Below are 16,537 nucleotides of genomic sequence, written 5' to 3'. Positions count from 1 at the left end.
ACCCGTTAGAAAAGCTGAAGCCCTGTCCCCGTGAAACAGACGTCTGGCAGAATGGAAGAGCCACAGCTCCCATCTTCATGGATATGACAAATATCCCCCTTATTGGACAACCGCTAATAAAACCTTTATTTAAAAACAACAAAAAAATTCTCTTCTTTATTTGATAGGCCCAGGTATCAGCGTCCACTCCCAATAAAGCACACCCACCCACTCCCACCCCGCCGTGTGTCTCACACATACACACACACAATCTAGATCCATCTTCATTTCTTGTTGGCCTGGGCAGTGCCAATAACACACTGGTTCACCTGCGGGCAGGGGATTTAGACAAACAGGATAAAAAATTTTCAGAGCAACCAAAAGAACAGTTTCCCCAAAACCACCTCTGAACCCTCAGTGTTAGGGCTGCCCTTAGAGTCCTGAAATAAGGGCTCTGAAAGCAGGTTCAGGCTGGTCCCAGTTCTCCCGCGCCCACTGGGCACACTAGATCTGGAAGAGGAGGAAAGGCCAGAGAAGGGACAGAAGCCCCTCACAGGAGCAGAGAGAGGCACTTCTCCTTCTAGACACCCCTAAAGCCCTCCCATGACTAGTGCTCAATAAGCTAGATAACACGTCAACATAAACATAGGAACCAAAGTTCCTTAGAAAATTAATGATCTTCAGTCTATGGCAGGAAATGTACAAGATAAAAATGTACAAGGAGAGAGGACTACTGGGAACTTGTCTAAAGGGCACAGGAGCCAAGTTGGAGCTTCCACTGGCCAAAGGCGGGCAATTTGGCATCAGAAAGAATGATTTCAAAGGGTATATATCAAAAGTACAGATAAGATGTTACCTCCTGGATAAAAACTCACTGGTCACCTTTGGAAGTTGCCAGGATACCAACTTGGAAACTGATGAAGAATATAGCATTTATCCCATCTTACCTATATGGACTGAATTTCAGAATAACCAAATAGATGACAAGGGAGAGTTCTCAAGAATTGTAATTAATAAATGTAGAACAGCTGAGAAAATTAGAAAATCACCATTTTAAAACTCCCTAATGATGGACGTGAGTTTGAGTGAACTCCGGGAGTTGGTGATGGACAGGGAGGCCTGGCGTGCTGCAATTCACGGGGTCGAAAAGAGTCGGACACGACTGAGCGACTGAACTGAATAATAGATCTAGGGCTCCCATGGTGGCTCAGTGGCAAAGAACTGCCTGCCAATGCAGGAGAGGTGAGATCAATCACTGAATCGGGAAGATCCCCTGAGAAGGACATGGCAACCCACTTCAATATTCTTGTCTGGAAAATCCCATGGACAGAGGAGCCAGGTGGACTACAGAGTTGGACATGACTTAGTGACTAAACAACAACAAACAATAGATCTAGATAGCATCGCTGATAAAATCATTAGGGGAGAAAGTTGAAGGGAGTTTCTAAATGGATAGATTGGGCTGACAATACCCAAGTGCAATGATCAATTTTTATATCATTAAAGGTGAAACAACTAGCAGGAGGGGGAAAAAATGGAACAACTCAATACTAGGTGCTTCCTGATACGATGCAATAAAATGTATCATGCCATTTTCTTGCTAAGAAATTTGAATCTGATTCAAATCAAGCCTCCAAACCTAATTACAAGAAAACAAAAATTGTGGAGGAAAGAGGAAGCAACCAGCCAAAATATAGAATATGATATGTTCTATAGGACAAATCACCCCACTTCAACAAATAAATGTGGGGGTGAGACCATTACAGATTAAAAGAAACTCAAAAGACCATTTCAACTAAAAAGGGTGGTCCTTGCTTTGATCCTGAATGGAACAAATCTTAATGTATAAAAGGCATTTGAGACAATCAGGGAAAATTTAATATAAACTGGGTATTAGAGGATATCAAAGAGTTCATGTTTTTGGGTATTAATGATGTTGGTAGAACTTTAACTGAACTTGTAAGGTAGCAAGGGAAATCCTGATTAAAGCAGAAGACCACGGCAAGGCACTAAGGTGGTCGATTACTTCCACGGCAGCAAGAGTGCAGAAGAACATCTGCAATCTGAGGCCCTGAGCAAAGCCAGAAAGTATCTCAAGGCTATATCCTCAAGAAAATGAATTATCAGAGGACTCCATTACTCTCCAAGGCAGTCTGTAAAGAAACTTCCTGACTTAACTCTTGTGGAGGGAGCTTAAATTTCTTAGAGAATTCATAGCCTGAACACAGCTGACCCTTGTGGGGACTGGAGCCTGAATTCACGCTGTGTATTTGGAATAGCCTGAAAAACCTGTATGTCTTTGATCCAGGAATCCCATTTCAAACAATCTCTCTCTGGATAGTTAGATGTAACCAAGCAAATATAGAATGATATGTATAAGGTTAGTCAACATAGGCTTGTTTGTACTAGCAAAAGGGTGGAAAGAATCCAAGTGTCCAGTAGAGGGAACTGGTGGATAAACTTTGGTGCATCCACACAGTGGAGTCCTAGAAATGTAAAAATAATGGGATGATCTCTGTGTGCTGGTGGGGAATCATCCTGGGGCTGTCTGATTTTCTTCTTTTCCCCCACTCTCCCTGGCCACCGCCCTGTCCTTAAGGTTGTCTTGTTAATCAAAAACAAAAAAAAAGGCAGGACAACATATAATACATGAGAGAGAGGGGAAGAGATGTCTTCTGTAAGAAAGAGGGAATCCCATGCATATTGCTTGTACTTGCAAAAAGAAACACTGAGAAGAGAAGTAAAAGGATAAAGGATGAGAACAACTACTAGGAGAGGGAGAACGCGGTGGGCGGGGCAGAGGCTAAAGCTCACTTGTATACAGCTTTCTACGTAGGTTTGACCTTTCAACCACCTAGTTTTAAAAACTTAATTCACACCCCCCCCAGAAGTCAATAGTTAAATGCCTGGCAAATGTACATCCTTTCAGGATGCACGTGCCACTGGCCCCAAGGACCAGGGTGCAGAAGTCTACAGTCAGCAGGAAGCCTGACGGGGACGGGGCTGCTAGTGACCGCACCTTGGAGGCGAAGCGTAGGGAGTTGAGGGACTCGGAGACGTTCTCTTCTAGGGGAGAAATGTTCACAAACATGAGCCTGTGGACAGAGGAGAGGGGGGGCAAACCCCAGAATCAGTGTCCAGGTCTCCACTACGTCGCTGCCCCCACCCTGACCCTGACACAGTGGCTCCCAGCCCACCCCTTCTGCTCACATCTTGGCACTGCCACCCAGAGAGTTCTGCAGCAGGTAGGTGAGCTTGCTGTTCCGGTAAGGCACATGGGACTCCTACAGGATAGAGGGACAGGCAATTAGGACAGGGCTGGGGACAGCCAGCCTCAGCTGCTTCCCAGGGCCCACCTGCCCCCACCCCCATTCCTACCTTGTTGCTCAAGGCCATGATGACCAGCCCCAGCGTGGACAGGCTGCTGTTAATGGCCTGTGTTTCCCGAAGGCGTTCCCGCTCCCCAGGGCCGAGTGCTAAGCCGGGGTCTAGCCGCTCACTCCCAGCCAAGTCCACCAGGCTGAGGGGGGCCGCACACTGCAGGCCTCGGCTAGCGTGCTCCCCAGAGATCTGCAGCTGGAACACGCTGTGACTACGCGACGAGCGCTCATTCTGGGCTGTGCGGGCCACAGCGCGGTTCTGGCGGGCTAGATGGAGCAGGGCTTCCACCTGGGGCAGCAAGAGGTGCAGTCAGGCAGTGGTGAGCACGTAGCCAGGTCAGGCATGCATGGTCGCTTCAGTCTAGTCCGACCCTTTGCAACCTGTGGACTGTAGCCTGCCAGGCTCCTCTGTCCATGGGATTCTCCAGGCAAGAACACTGGAGTGGGTTGCCATGCCCTCCTCCATGGGATCTTCCCAGCCCAAGCATCAAACCCCCGTATCCTATATCTTCTGCACTGCAGGCAGATTCTTTACCCACTGAACCACTTGGGAACCCACAGGTCAGATATGGCAATAAGCAAGACCCAGCACCTGCCTTCTTGGTGCTTTTTTTCTAGCCAGTGAAAGACTAAATAATTAAAATACACAGTGTATCTGAGAGTATCAAGGAATTAAAAATAGAAAAGCAGTGTGCGATGGTGAGGGTTTCAATTTTAGAAAGGATAACCAGCAGTAATTTCCTGACCGTCTGGTGGTTAGGACTCGGAGCTTTCACTGCCAGGGCACAGGTTCAATCCCTGGTTGGGGAACTGAGATCCCATAAGTCATGCAGTGCAGCCAAAAGTTAAAAAAAAAAAAGATGGTCAGGGATGGCCTCAACACCTTAAAATCTTTAAGGTGGTGAGGGAGCAATCTAACCCTGCTGGGAAAGGAACGTAAGACCACATGTCAGGCAATGGAGAGGAGGTACAAAGCCCTGATTCAAGGGTGTGATGAGCAGGCTGAGGAAAAGTCCAGAGGCCAGTAAGGGTGTCGTGAACCGAACAAGCAGCATGGGCGGAGATGAGACCGAGCTCACCGTGCGGGGCCCAGGGTCACCTGCGTATGAGGCACGCCACTGCTCTCCACGCCTTGGTTCCATGAAGGTGGATGCACCTCACAGCCCGCCAGCCAAAGCCAAACATCCGATCTACCGTCGCCACTCGCCCTTCCTCATCCTGGCCCGCTCCCCCACCTGCGTCCTGTGTCGCTCTGCCTGCGCCCCAGCCCTCCAACCCCATGTCCAGGCCTAGTGGCCCTCAGCGCTTACCTCCCTCTCACAGGAGACCGGAACATAGCGCGCGTTGGTGACAGTGAGCTCCTCGCTGCCTGGCCCTGCCCGGCGAATCTCACACTCACCCCCCTGGCCCTTCCGGGTCCCAGTGGCCAGCAGGTCTCGGACAGTCTCGTTGTAGATCTCTACGTAACTTGCCACAAAGCTGTAGGTCCAGCCCTGGCCACTTAGCTCCTGGGCCACAGAAAAGAGGTGTCGCAGGGCACGAGGGATCAGCCCCTCCATCTGGGGGTCTCCCCCAGGCCCACCCTCCATGGTGAAGGTCTTGCCACTGCCTGTCTGGCCATAAGCAAAGATGCACACTGGATAGCCATCCAGGGCCGACTGGACAAGCATGGAAATCTCCTCAAACACTTCATCCTGTCCACTCCCTGGTGGGAACACCCGGTCAAAGGAGAACTCATGGCGGGTAGGGCCAGCTGGCGCCCCACTCAGGGTCCCACGCCGCTCGTCAGACCGCGAGAGGCTGAGGCGGGTTGGAGGGTCAGAGGGTCCACAGGGGCCAGAGGGAAACTGGAGGAAGCCAGGGGATGGGGTGGACTCCCCTGGAAGGACGGGGCGGACGCGGCAGAACACACGGATGTTGCCTTTGAGTTCCTGCAGCTGGTTGTGTAACCGCCTGCGCTCCATCTCGAGCCCGTGGAGACGGTCTTCCCGCTCAGCCAGTACGGCCTCCCGGGCTGCAGCCTCCTGGCGCAGAGATGCCACCTCTTCCTGGCTGTCCGACAGAGAAGCTTCTGAGGTCTGCAGCCTCCGCTGTCCAGAACAGAACAGACATGCATGGTGAGACGCGGCAACCAAGAGTAAGAAGTTTCATGATAGGACTGGGGGTGAGAGGTAGGCTGGCCCCTGACCCCAAGGACTTCAGAGTCTGATAAAGAAGAGATAAGTGAATGTAAATCGTAGTATTAGAATAAGGAGTACATGGAGCACCAGAAAGGGCACAAGGACGAGGATATCTAGGCTGACACCCCAAAGCGTGGGAGTAAACCAAGAAAGGATGGGGTGCAGAGAGAATATTCCACAAAGAGGGATGTGTACACGCCAAACGCCCTGAATTGAGAATCGAGTCATTTGACAGACTGCAAGTAACTCATTCTTAGCTGGTGCTCACCAAGGAGCCAAATGGATGACAAGCAGGAGAGAGAATGCATGGGGACCTTTATCAGTGAAGACGGACAGAAAGAAAAGAGGTGGAAAAGTAGAGGAGACGCAGATGGGAGAGGGGTGGGTTATGGAAACAGAATGGGATAAAGTGGGGCAGGAAGCAAGACAGTCAGAAGTGCGCAGAGCGGGGGCGAGCAGTGAGCAGGGTGGGGGACGGTGCTGCCGGACAGAGGCGCTCAGGACTTCAAAGCCCCAAGCGACTTCTGGGCCACCTAGAGAGAAGGGTGGCGTTAGACGAGAAGCCAGCCCTCACCTCCTGCTCTCCCAGCCGGGCAGCCAGTCCCCTGCGTTCCTCCTGCAATCTCAGCTGTTCCTTCTGGAGCTCTTGCACTAAGCCCTCCTGCGTGCCCAGCCGCTCTTCCAGCTCCAGGACACGGGCACTCAGGTTCCCCAGCTCCCGCTGGCCCTGCTCAGCCTGGGCCCGCACCCTGGTCAACTCCTCTTCCAGGGTCTTACGCTCTGCCCCCAGGGCCAAGGCCTGTTGCTGGGCCTCCTGGAGCTGGTCCCGCAGCTGTTGGTTCTCCTGGTCCAGCACCTGCTTCCTCTCACGGTAGCATTTCAGCTCTGCATTGAGGTCACATAACTGCCCCTTTAAGTCCCAGGCCGGACGTTTGGGTTTCTTCCCTCCCACCATGGGAGGTGCGGCTGTCGCTAAGATGGACACAGAGAAGACAAACGTCAGGGCAGCCCCAGTTCTGTCTCCCTCCTCCCTCCTCGCCTTAGGGCTCCACACCTGAGGCTCCGGCTCCTCCTTCAGGCAGGGAAAGGACCAAAAGGACTTTTCTGGGCACTCACCACCTCCTCTCCCCAGCCCAGCCTCTCACCCAAGATCTTATTTGTTACCTACTTCCAGGCTTCTGGACGGGAACAACAGGACCTGGCTTCTGAGTCTTTAGCACTAGAGAACCAGGAAGGTGGCATCAGGGGTGATAACACCAGAGTCCCTCCACCTCTACCCACCTCCCTTCACCCCCAACCCCTTCTCAGCCCTGGCTCTCACACACTATTATTACCTGGGGCAACAGCCGTGGAACATCGGGGTGCTGGCTTCCTGGGAGCTTTGGGCACTGTTGGGAGACAGGGGAGAGGAAAAGCAGAGTCATGACTCGCAAGGATGGGAGTGCGTCCAAAGACAGAGGAGTTGCTTTTTAAGAAGATTATAAATAAGATAACCTTCCTCTTCCTCTAAATCTGACCAACTCCTAAAGATATCCTTCCTAGGACCAACATGCCAAGAAACAAGCTGGACCAAGACAAGCGAAAAGAGCAGGGAGGGGGGTGGTGAACGACGTGTGAAGTATGTTAGAATGTGTGTAAAACACACTGGGGAGCATGCCCATATCTGCTTGCAGACCCACGGAGCACCCCTGGCAGGATTCGCAGCTGCCCCCAGGGAGGGGGCTGGCTGGCTGGGGAACAGAGGCAGGAGGGAGGCTCTCACTGCATAAGAACTCCTGTGCCTTTGGGACTTTGAAACCCGTGAAGCGTGTTACCTATTCAAAATCAGCTACGACTGAAAGAAAAGACAAAGACAGACGTGAGCTCAAGAGAGCTGTGGACCGGCTCTCTCTCCAGCCCTGTAGCCCACCTGCGGTCTGGCCTTGTGTCTGTGGCGCGGAGCTGAGGGCTGCTGCTCTGGGGTGGGTCGTGGTCACTCTGGTGCCCAGGCCTCGTGTTCTTTTCTGGGGAAAGACAAGGGTTGGGTGGGGTCCACAGCTCCATCCGTGATGGTTTCACACACACATCCATGGATCTCCAAACCCAGCTCACCTTCTCCGGCTCCAAGGCCTCCTCCATCTGGTCAGGCCCCCTCTTCAGCCTGCGTCCCGAGAGAGGCAGCCGGGAAGCAGCCTTGGCCAGGGGTCTCTTCAGCTCTACGTTCCCCTTCACTTCCAACAACGGGGACCTCTGCTGGGAAGAGAGAGGCCCTTCAGACCACACCCCGAGGCCCAATGTCCCAGAGTTCCCCTTTATGGCCCCTGAGCCTGACTGTCAACATCATCTCCAACACGCATTAAGTCAGTACCCCTGGGGCCACACCCTGGGGCTCTCAGATGAAGTGCCAGCCAAAAACCACGGAGGGAGGTGGGACATGACACAGTCCCTAAGGGACAGGACGGACAGACACATGCTGGACTTCAGCTAACTTTAAGGGGAGGACCTAAACAAGCAGTGAAGGAACCCTCCTTTTGGAAGGCAAAAACTCGGCCTGCACATGGCATGGCTGAGAAACCGATAAACTCTTTAGTGAGAGCTGAGAATCATAAACAAGGGAGTGACTTAGAAAATAGACCAGGCTGAGGCTGGGCGGGAGGAGTAGGTAACATTTATTAGGAACAGTTTCAAACGTTTTATCTGTATCAACTGACTTAAACCTCACAGCAGCCCACCCAGGAGATGCTATTATTAGCCCCATCTTGCAGATGAGGGAAGGAAGGCTCTGGGAAGTAAAAGAGCTGGTCTAAGGTCATTGATGAATAAAAGGCAGAGCTGGGGTTAGAAGCCAGACAGTCTGGTTCTGGAGGCTGTGTGTTTAACCACTGGACCACACCGTCTCATAGGGCACTGATGCCACATTAAGGAGTTTAGGTTTGGGCCCTGCATGCATGCAGAGTCAGATACAGTTTCTGATAAGGCATGTGAAAAAATATACAAAAGAGGTTGTTATAAATAATAATAATGAGGTGGAAGTAGGCTGACTGGCAAGGGGAAGATAAGAAAGTAGCAGCATGACCAGTTTGGAGAGTACCAAGGACAGGGATGCAGTGGGGGTAAGGGAAAGGAAGAGCCTCTCCTCTGAGCAGCCCAGCTCAGGGTCTGGGGATCGTGCCCAACCTCTGCTTACTCCTGCCTTGGGAGACCAACCATCCTGGTTCGCCAAGGACTGAGGGGTTTCTTGGGACACAGGACTCTCAATGCTAAAACCAGGTCACTCCTATGCAAACTGGGACACGTGGTCACCCTTCTCCTATCCCCTCAGGAAAGCACCACGGATAGATCAATTTCTGATTTTCACTATGGATAACTATTAATTCCAAGGCCAGTTTCTCTCTGCCCTTCAGTTTCCTTCATTCATTCAATATTTACAAAATACCTATTCAGTTCAGTTCAGTCGCTCAGTCATGTCGGACTCTGAGACCCCATGAATCACAGCATGCCAGGCCTCCCTGTGTATCACCAACTCCCGGAGTTCACCCAGACTCATATCCATTGAGTCAGTGATGCCATCCAGCCATCTCATCCTCTGCCGTCCCCTTCTCCTCCTGCCCCCAATCCCTCCCAGCATCAGAGTCTTTTCCAATGAGTCAACTCTTCGCATGAGGTGGCCAAAGTACTGGAGTTTCAGCTTTAGCATCATTCCTTTCAAAGAACACCCAGGGGTGATCTCCTTTAGAATGGACTGGTTGGATCTCCTTGAAGTCCAAGGGACTCTCAAGAGTCTTCTCCAACACCACAGTTCAAAAGCATCAATTCTTCGGCACTCAGCCTTCTTCACAGTCCAACTCTCAAATCCATACATGACCACTGGAAAAACCACAGCCTTGACTAGATGGACCTTTGTTGGCAATGTCTCTGCTTTTCAATATGCTATCTAGGTTGGTCCTAACTTTTCTTCCAAGGAGTAAGTGTCTTTTAATTTCATGGCTGCAGTCACCATCTGCAGTGATTTTGGAGCCCCCAAAATTAAAGTCTGACACTGTTTCCCCATCTATTTCCCATGAAGTGATGGGACCAGATGCCATGATCTTTGTTTTCTGAATGTTGAGCTTTAAGCCAACTTTTTCACTCTCACTTTCATCAATTTTTAGTTCCTCTTCACTTTCTGCCATAAGGGTAGTGTCATCTGCATATCTGAGGTTATTGATATTAAAATGCCTATTACATGCCAGGAAATGATCTGGATTCTGGAGTAACAGTGGTCCCTGTCCTCAGGATGGCCACAGGAAGGTAGGCAAGTAAAACATAAAGAGATGATTAAATCTTACTAAGTGCTATCAGAAAAGGACCCCAAAGGAGGGAGTGGGCATCCAGTTTAGATGGGGAGAGAGCGTTAGACACAATCCTACAAAGTATTTTTAGGCTAAGCCTTGAGGATGAGAAAGAGTTGGCTTGATGGGCTTGGGCCAAGGAGGAGCATTCCAGGCAGAAAGCAAGGAGAGGGATGTGCAAAGAACGACAGATTATTCTTTTCAGCTGAACACAGGGATGTGCAGAGAAAGTGGGGAGAGGAGGGTAGAGGCAGGAGGGAAAGACTGCAGCAGCTGGGATGCCAGCATGGAGTCTGGGGTCTACTGAAAGCAAGAGGACTCTGACATTTTTAGTCAGAACAGTATGATTCAATTTGTACTGAAAAAGTGAACTGTGGACTTCCCTGGTGGTCCAGTGGTTAAGATTCCGTGCTGCCACTGCAGGGGGCTCAGGTTCGATCCCTGGTCAGGGAACTATGATGCTGCATACTGCACAGTGCAGCCAAAGAATAAAAACATTAAAAAGGTTTAAGGGCTTCCCTGGTGGCTCAGTAGTGAAGAGCCCGCCTGCCAGTGTGCAGGACACAGGTTCCATCCCTGGTCTGGCAGCTATTGAGCCTGCGCTCTAGAGCCCGAGCACCACAAGAGAAGCCACCACAATGAGAGCCCACACAGCAACTAGAGAGTGGCCCCCACACACCACTCGAGAAAAAACCCGAGCAGCAACAAAGACCCAGCATGGCCAAAAATAAATAAATAAACACAATTATACAAAAAAAGATAAACTAAGGCATATTTTTAAAGTTTTTTTTTTTTTTTTTTTTTAAAGCAAACCGTGTCCAGTGCAAAGAATGAATGGAAATAGAAGATGAGGGTTATCACAGCAGAGGGATGGCATCATTCCCTCATCCATCCATTCATCATGGGTCTGTCCTACTAGGTTTGTTGAACGATGCTCTGGACCAGATGCTGTTGTAGGCCCTGGGGCAAGAGTAACGAATGTAAAGTCCCTGCCTGCCCATAGCTTACTTTCCAGGGCAGTCTTTCCAAACTGGAGTACAAGAGAAAGCTCTACAGAAAATGAACTGTCCCCACTCCAGTATTCTTGCCTGGAAATCCCATGGACAGAGGAACCTGGTGGGCTACAGTCCAAGGGGTTGCAAAGAGTCGGACACGACTAAGTAACTTCACTTTCACTTTCAAGAAATAAATAAATGTATTTATGTTGAAAAAAAAAAAAAGAAAATGAACTGTCTTCTCAATTCTCCCAAGAATGTAAACAGCTCTCACCATTCTAACAGCTCAAGAGAAAAGTTAATTCATTAGATACAAAGATGCCTGAGGGCATTAGAGCTTACTTCCCCAGAACTCAGTAGAGAGGGGATATTCTAAGAGTCTGAGGGCTAAGCAGAGGTAGCATGGGGCCGGGGAGCAGAGGGCAGGCAATGAAGGAGACCAAGTCTGGCTGACTCTAAGAAGCCTGCCCTGCTTCCCAAGATCACAGGAGGAAAAGCTGTGTTTGTTTTTCAGTAAAACTTCTCGTTTTTAAATATTGTTGATTCACATGCAGTTGTGAGAAGTAACACGAAGAGATCTGAGAGTACATGAAGGCTAATTTTTAAGAAATGCTAAGTTGAACTTCAGGGAAGTGAGGCTGAACTACTTGTGATACAAAGAGGTTCAGGGATGCTCACAGAGAAAACTCTGAAACAATCTAATATCCTGTTTTTTTGTTTTTGTTTGAAGTTTATTGGTTTATTATCTTTCCTTACATTAGACTGTGAGCATCACAAGAATATGTCTGCTCTGTTTACAGCTACAGAACCAGAGTGTCTAGCACAATGTCTGCTGTACGGTAGGACTCAATACAGTTTTAAAGGAATGAAATTAGATAGCCACCAGCAGTGAAAGTGAAAGTGGCTCAGTCGTGTCCAATTCTCTGTGACCCCATGGAGTATATAGTCCGTGGAATTCTCTAGGCCAGAATACTTGAGTGGGTAGCCTTTCCCTTCTCCAGGGGATCTTCCCAACCCAGGGATCTAACCCAGGTCTCCTGCATCGCAGGCGGATTCTTTACCAGCGGAGCCACAACAGAAGCCCAAGAATACTGGAGTGGGTAGCCTATCCCTTCTCCAGCGGATCTTCCTGACCCAGAATCGAATCAGGGTCTCCTGCAATGCAGGTGGATTCTTACCAACTGAGCTACGAGGGAAGCCCATCTACCAGCAGAGATTCAAACTACTGGCTCATATACAAATAAAAACGAAAAAAAAAAAGAGGTTGCATTCTTTTTTTCCTGCCACTTGCAGAATTTTGCACAAAGAATACTGATTTTAATTTTTAATTAAATGTAACATGAAAATTAAATTTTTCTTTTCAGTATTTCAAAGTCAAACATTCAATTTCTTAATCAGCCGTGCCCATTGTTCTCCCTATGCTAATATAGTGGATCACCGAAAGACCTATCTCCTGGGAATTTGTGTGGGTTCAGAAAATGTGTTCAAAGGTTTGTTTACTCAGGACAACTCCAAAGAGCACAGTATTTAATTTTCTCCCATCTATAAAGCTGGACAGGACAACTCCCAACTTTCCACATAAGCTCCTTCCATAACATCACGTTCCATAACATAAAAGCAGATTTTCATTGACCCCTCCTATACCACTTCCCAGGTTCGGAGATGGGCACCCTACTGCTAACTTATCCATGTGCACATCTGCTCCCACCCCTCATCCACTCAAGAAGAGCACCCAGTCAATCCTTCCTTCTCTGCACCATCACTTCCCCTTTCTCCCGGATCCTTCCGGTCAGTATACAACACATGCTGTTACTGCTTCCGACCAAAAAGAGTTTTTCTCTCCTAAACCCTATCAGGATTTCAATCCCACCATTCCACCAAAACTGCTCTCAAGGCCACAAGTCACCCTGTGTTGATCAGTCCCTCTTACTAAGTTCACTTAGCTCCTGGGAGACCATCCTCTCCTGGTTTTCCTACCTCTCTGGTAGATCCTCTTCATCTCCCCAAATTTTAACAGTGGTCTTTCTAATCTCTATGTTCTAGGCCACTCCTATGGCTTTGCATACTCATATGCTGCCACCTCCCAAACTTACTTTGACTTTACACCTTCAGCCCAGACTGACTCTGAAGTCATACTGCCTTCTCAATGTCACCACTTGGAATCCTAGTAAACACGCCAAACTCTGACCGCCTGACATCTAATCCTTTCAACCTTGCAGCTTCCTCCATCTGTTATATAACTCCCTCTTTCAGCTGCTCAAGCAAATACATCTAAAGTCCTCTCATTCTCTTATATACCACAAAGTCCAATATCAGCAAATGTGGCCAACTCTATCATCCAAATAGATCCAGAATCGGACCACTTGTTACCACTTCCCCTGCCACTCCCATGACTCAAATCGCCATCATCTCTCACCTGGATTATCACACTCCACTGGTTCTCAGCTAGGGATGACTTCATCCCCAGGAGATGTGTGACAGTGTCTGGAGACACTTTGACTGGCATGGTTAGGTGGGGGTTGCAACTGTCACCTAATGGGTAGAAGCCAGGAATGCTGCTAATCAGCCAATGAATAGGACAGCCCTCAACCCCCAATAAAATGTCAATAATGTTGAAAGCTGAGAAAACCTGCCCCATTCCTAACAGCTCTCCTTGTTTCTATCCTTGCTCCTTTACAGGCTAATCTCAATGCAGCTGCTAGAATGGTCCTCTTAAAATGTAAGACAGATCTTGTCTCTCTTTGCTTAAAACCATCCAGTGATTCACCACCTCACTCAGAGAAAAAAACCAAAGTCTTCACAGTGGCCTGTGCAAGAAGTCTGTTATCTGACTTCCCTTACCATAACATTCCCTCTTGCTCATTTCAATCCGGCTTTGCTATACAACTCTAGGGACTTTGCTCTAGGGGATTCCCTCTGCCTGGAATGATCTTAATAACCCCTTGCCTGTTTCCCTCACTTCCTCCAAGTCTTGATTCACCTCTCACCTTCTGCATTGGGAGCTTACTAAGACCACCCAGCTTACTAAGACTTGCCAGCTAGCTTCCCCTCTTCCCCTCCTAATCTGCTCAAACTTTTCCTTTTCTGGATAGCCCTTAAAACCTTAACAGCATTAGACGATTTACTTATCATATATTGTCTGTCTCCCCAAAGAATGGCAGCTCCATGACGACAGGGATCTCTGCTGCCTCCCAAGCACATCGTTAGGTGCCTGGTAAATATGTGATGAATAAATATGAGACGGCTTCTATTCTTTTTCATTGTCACAACACACTGCTCCACTGTCTGGCTGGCAGGATACAAAAACTATCTCTTTGTAGCAACTTGACTTTGGGTAAATCTGAATGCCAAACACTAGTAAACAGAGGATTCTGGCAGGAGCCCTTTTCTGGCACACGACGTCAATCCACTCTGTCACAAACACACTTCTCTCCGCAGGAGGGAAGAGGCTGCAGGAGGTCCTGGGGTGCCACAGGGTACTGATGAGAGAAGACATTAAGTTAACCAGTCCCACTGAGCAGAGATCTCTGCAAAACCTGGGGAAGGAGAGATAATGCAAAGTCCTCAGTTCAGAGTAGTACTCCATCCCTCTTCCCTTCCGATGCCCCCAAGCGGCTGCAAAAAGGAGAGAAGGGACACGAAAAGGCATTAGCAAGGATTCGGCTTCAGTCACCGTTTCCCCAGGGCCATCTCGGAACTCACACTGAATGAACGGGAGGGAACGTGTTCAGACAAGCCTGAGGATTCGAAACGGGAAATCCTGGATACATGAAAGTGAGGAAGGGTGCGGGGGCTCCCTGAAGCTGCAAGAAGGCAGGCCGACGTGCCCCTGCCCTCCGGGGCCGCTGCCTGCCTTCTCCGCTCTCCACTCCGCATCCCTCCCACGGAGCGGATCTGGGCCCCGCCGGCCGGACCGAGGCCTCCGGCCGGTCAGCGCTGAGGGGTGCGGCAGCCGGCTGTCGTCCCCGCGCCGCCCGCCACTCACCTGCGGCTCCATGTCCGGCTCGGGGCCACGCACGCCGGGCAAGCGCGGTGAAGAGGACACCGAGCCGGGGCTCTGGGGACCCGCGTTCTCTCGCGCGCTCGCGACACAGGGTACGCGCGCTCCGGGTCCCTGCGTTGCGGGCCCCTGCGCTGCCACACCCGCCACTTTTGAATTTCAACGGCCGCCACCCGGGCTCACCTCGCTCGGCCCGCTGGGGCCAATCGTCGCCGTCGCCACAACCCACGGCCAATCGCAGCGCCCGCCGCCTCCCGAGGCCACACCCCGCCTGGCCGCCACCGCCTCCCTCCTTCTCCCCCCTCCCGCCGCGGCAGGAGACTGAGCCCCACTTCCGGCACCCTTCTTCTTCCCTCACCCCACCCCTCCTTCAGCGGGAGGCGCGCGGCGCTTCCGCTCGGCTCCCGGCCGCCGCTCGCAGCGTCAGAAATGGCCGGGAACGCGCCGCCCGAGCGTAACTCGTGTGGGGGCGGGGACGCCGGCTCCGAGGAGGCGCGCCTGCGCAGAAGTACCTGTGCGGGGCGCGGGACCGGACTAGCGCCTCCTAACGGCGGCGGCAGTAGGCAACGCGTTCGCGAGCCAAAAACTGGACCAGTGGGGTTGCGGCTGTTGCACGACGTCCCCGCGCCGCTGAGAACTGATCCCCGAAGCTGGATCCCGCTTGCTGTTGTCAGAGTGAATGATTCTGCTTATTTCCCCGGTCTCTTTGGCGTTTCTCACCACATTTCAGGACCTTGAGTACTGCTGGCCGCTGCATGGAAGCTCGACGGTGGGGATTCGAGGTACAGAGGAAGGGGATTTTTCTCTGCGGTCACCCTTTACGCCTTACCTCCTCTGTGTACCTGGGCGCTGTTACTGGTGCTGGAGAACTGACTTGAGTGTTTCCGAGGCTAGAACGCACGGAGGATTTACTGCTTCCGTTTATGGAATATTTTAATGCTTTTCAGATAAATGGCTCCATTTACTGGGCTCTTAATATGTGTCAGGAGAAGGCAATGGCGACCCACTCCAGTACTCCTGCCTGGAAAATCCCATGGACCGAGGAGCCTGGTAGGCTGCAGTCCCTGGCGTCGCTGAGGGTCGGACACGGCTGAGCGACTTCACTTTCACTTTTCACTTACATGCATTGGAGAAGGAAATGGCAACCCACTCCAGTGTTCTTGCCTGGAGAATCCCATGGACGGGGGAGCCTGGTGGGCTGCCGTCTATGGGGTTGCACAGAGTCGGACACGACTGAAGTGACTTAGCAGTAGCAGTAATATGTGTCAAGTGCTTTCCATTTCTTATCCGCAAACCAGAAAAAGGAGACAGGTTCAGAAAGGTTAAGTTAACAAGTGCACAAGTAAGGAACCACACTGCTGATTGGAAGTGTGATTGAATCTAGATTCCACTAGCTTCAAAATGCAAGGTATATCGGTTATCTCACAATACTTCTAATATTCTTAGTAACAGCAACAACCCCTGACCTGTGAATAATTTGTAGAGTGTTTCTACCACCCCCTAGTCACCAACCAATCCTGGGGGTAGGCAGGGCAGGGATTTTATTTATTAGACTGAAAGCGGATTCTTAAGGGTTTTGTCTCATGCATAATTGGAGACACAGTTCAGTTCATTCCCCTTGTTGTGTCTGACTCTTTGCGACCCCATGGACTGCAACAGCCAGGCTTCCCTGTCCATCACCAACTCCCAGAGC

At 50.4% G+C, this 16,537-nt stretch overlaps 1 protein-coding gene across 10 annotated transcripts; it reads right to left on the bottom strand.

Moving 5' to 3' along the window:
• Positions 1 to 124: 124 nt before the first annotated feature.
• KIFC1 (kinesin family member C1) lies at positions 125 to 15,958 on the bottom strand. 10 transcript variants are annotated; one of them, XM_086371169.1, is made up of 11 exons: positions 15,357 to 15,958; positions 7,631 to 7,771; positions 7,449 to 7,542; positions 6,874 to 6,927; positions 6,708 to 6,758; positions 6,114 to 6,511; positions 4,670 to 5,449; positions 3,358 to 3,648; positions 3,190 to 3,263; positions 2,999 to 3,074; positions 125 to 308 (listed from the first exon to the last, which is right to left on the bottom strand). In XM_086371169.1, the coding sequence occupies exons 2-11, from the start codon at positions 7,655 to 7,657 to the stop codon at positions 264 to 266; spliced, it is 1,890 nt and encodes a 629-aa protein (XP_086227295.1). In that variant the 5' UTR covers positions 7,658 to 7,771; positions 15,357 to 15,958; the 3' UTR covers positions 125 to 263. The 10 variants fall into 10 exon arrangements, with proteins under 10 accessions (XP_086227295.1, XP_086227297.1, XP_086227294.1 ...); XM_086371171.1 differs by having other exon boundaries at positions 7,631 to 7,768; positions 15,357 to 15,931; XM_086371168.1 differs by lacking the exon at positions 15,357 to 15,958 and adding an exon at positions 15,028 to 15,324.
• Positions 15,959 to 16,537: the final 579 nt, after the last annotated feature.

Source organism: Bos grunniens, chromosome 23 (genome assembly GCF_055505025.1).
Source record: "Bos grunniens cultivar Pamir isolate PY7600 chromosome 23, Bosgru_T2T1.0, whole genome shotgun sequence".
NCBI classification, from domain to species: Eukaryota; Metazoa; Chordata; class Mammalia; order Artiodactyla; family Bovidae; genus Bos; species Bos grunniens.
The sequence above is the reverse complement of the archived record's forward strand: the minus strand, read 5'-3'. Positions and strand labels throughout refer to the sequence as shown.

Excerpts from the sequence above, each read along its gene's own strand:
- KIFC1 (XM_086371175.1), bottom strand. The coding sequence starts at position 14,720 with ATGCGGAGTGGAGAGCGGAGAAGGCAGGCAGCGGCCCCGGAGGGCAGG. Across the intron at positions 7,543-7,630 it reads AGGCCTTGGAGCCGGAGAAG|AAAAGAACACGAGGCCTGGG; the intron begins GTGAGCTGGGTT and ends GTCTTTCCCCAG. Across the intron at positions 5,450-6,113 it reads CCCGGCTGGGAGAGCAGGAG|CGGAGGCTGCAGACCTCAGA; the intron begins GTGAGGGCTGGC and ends TGTTCTGGACAG.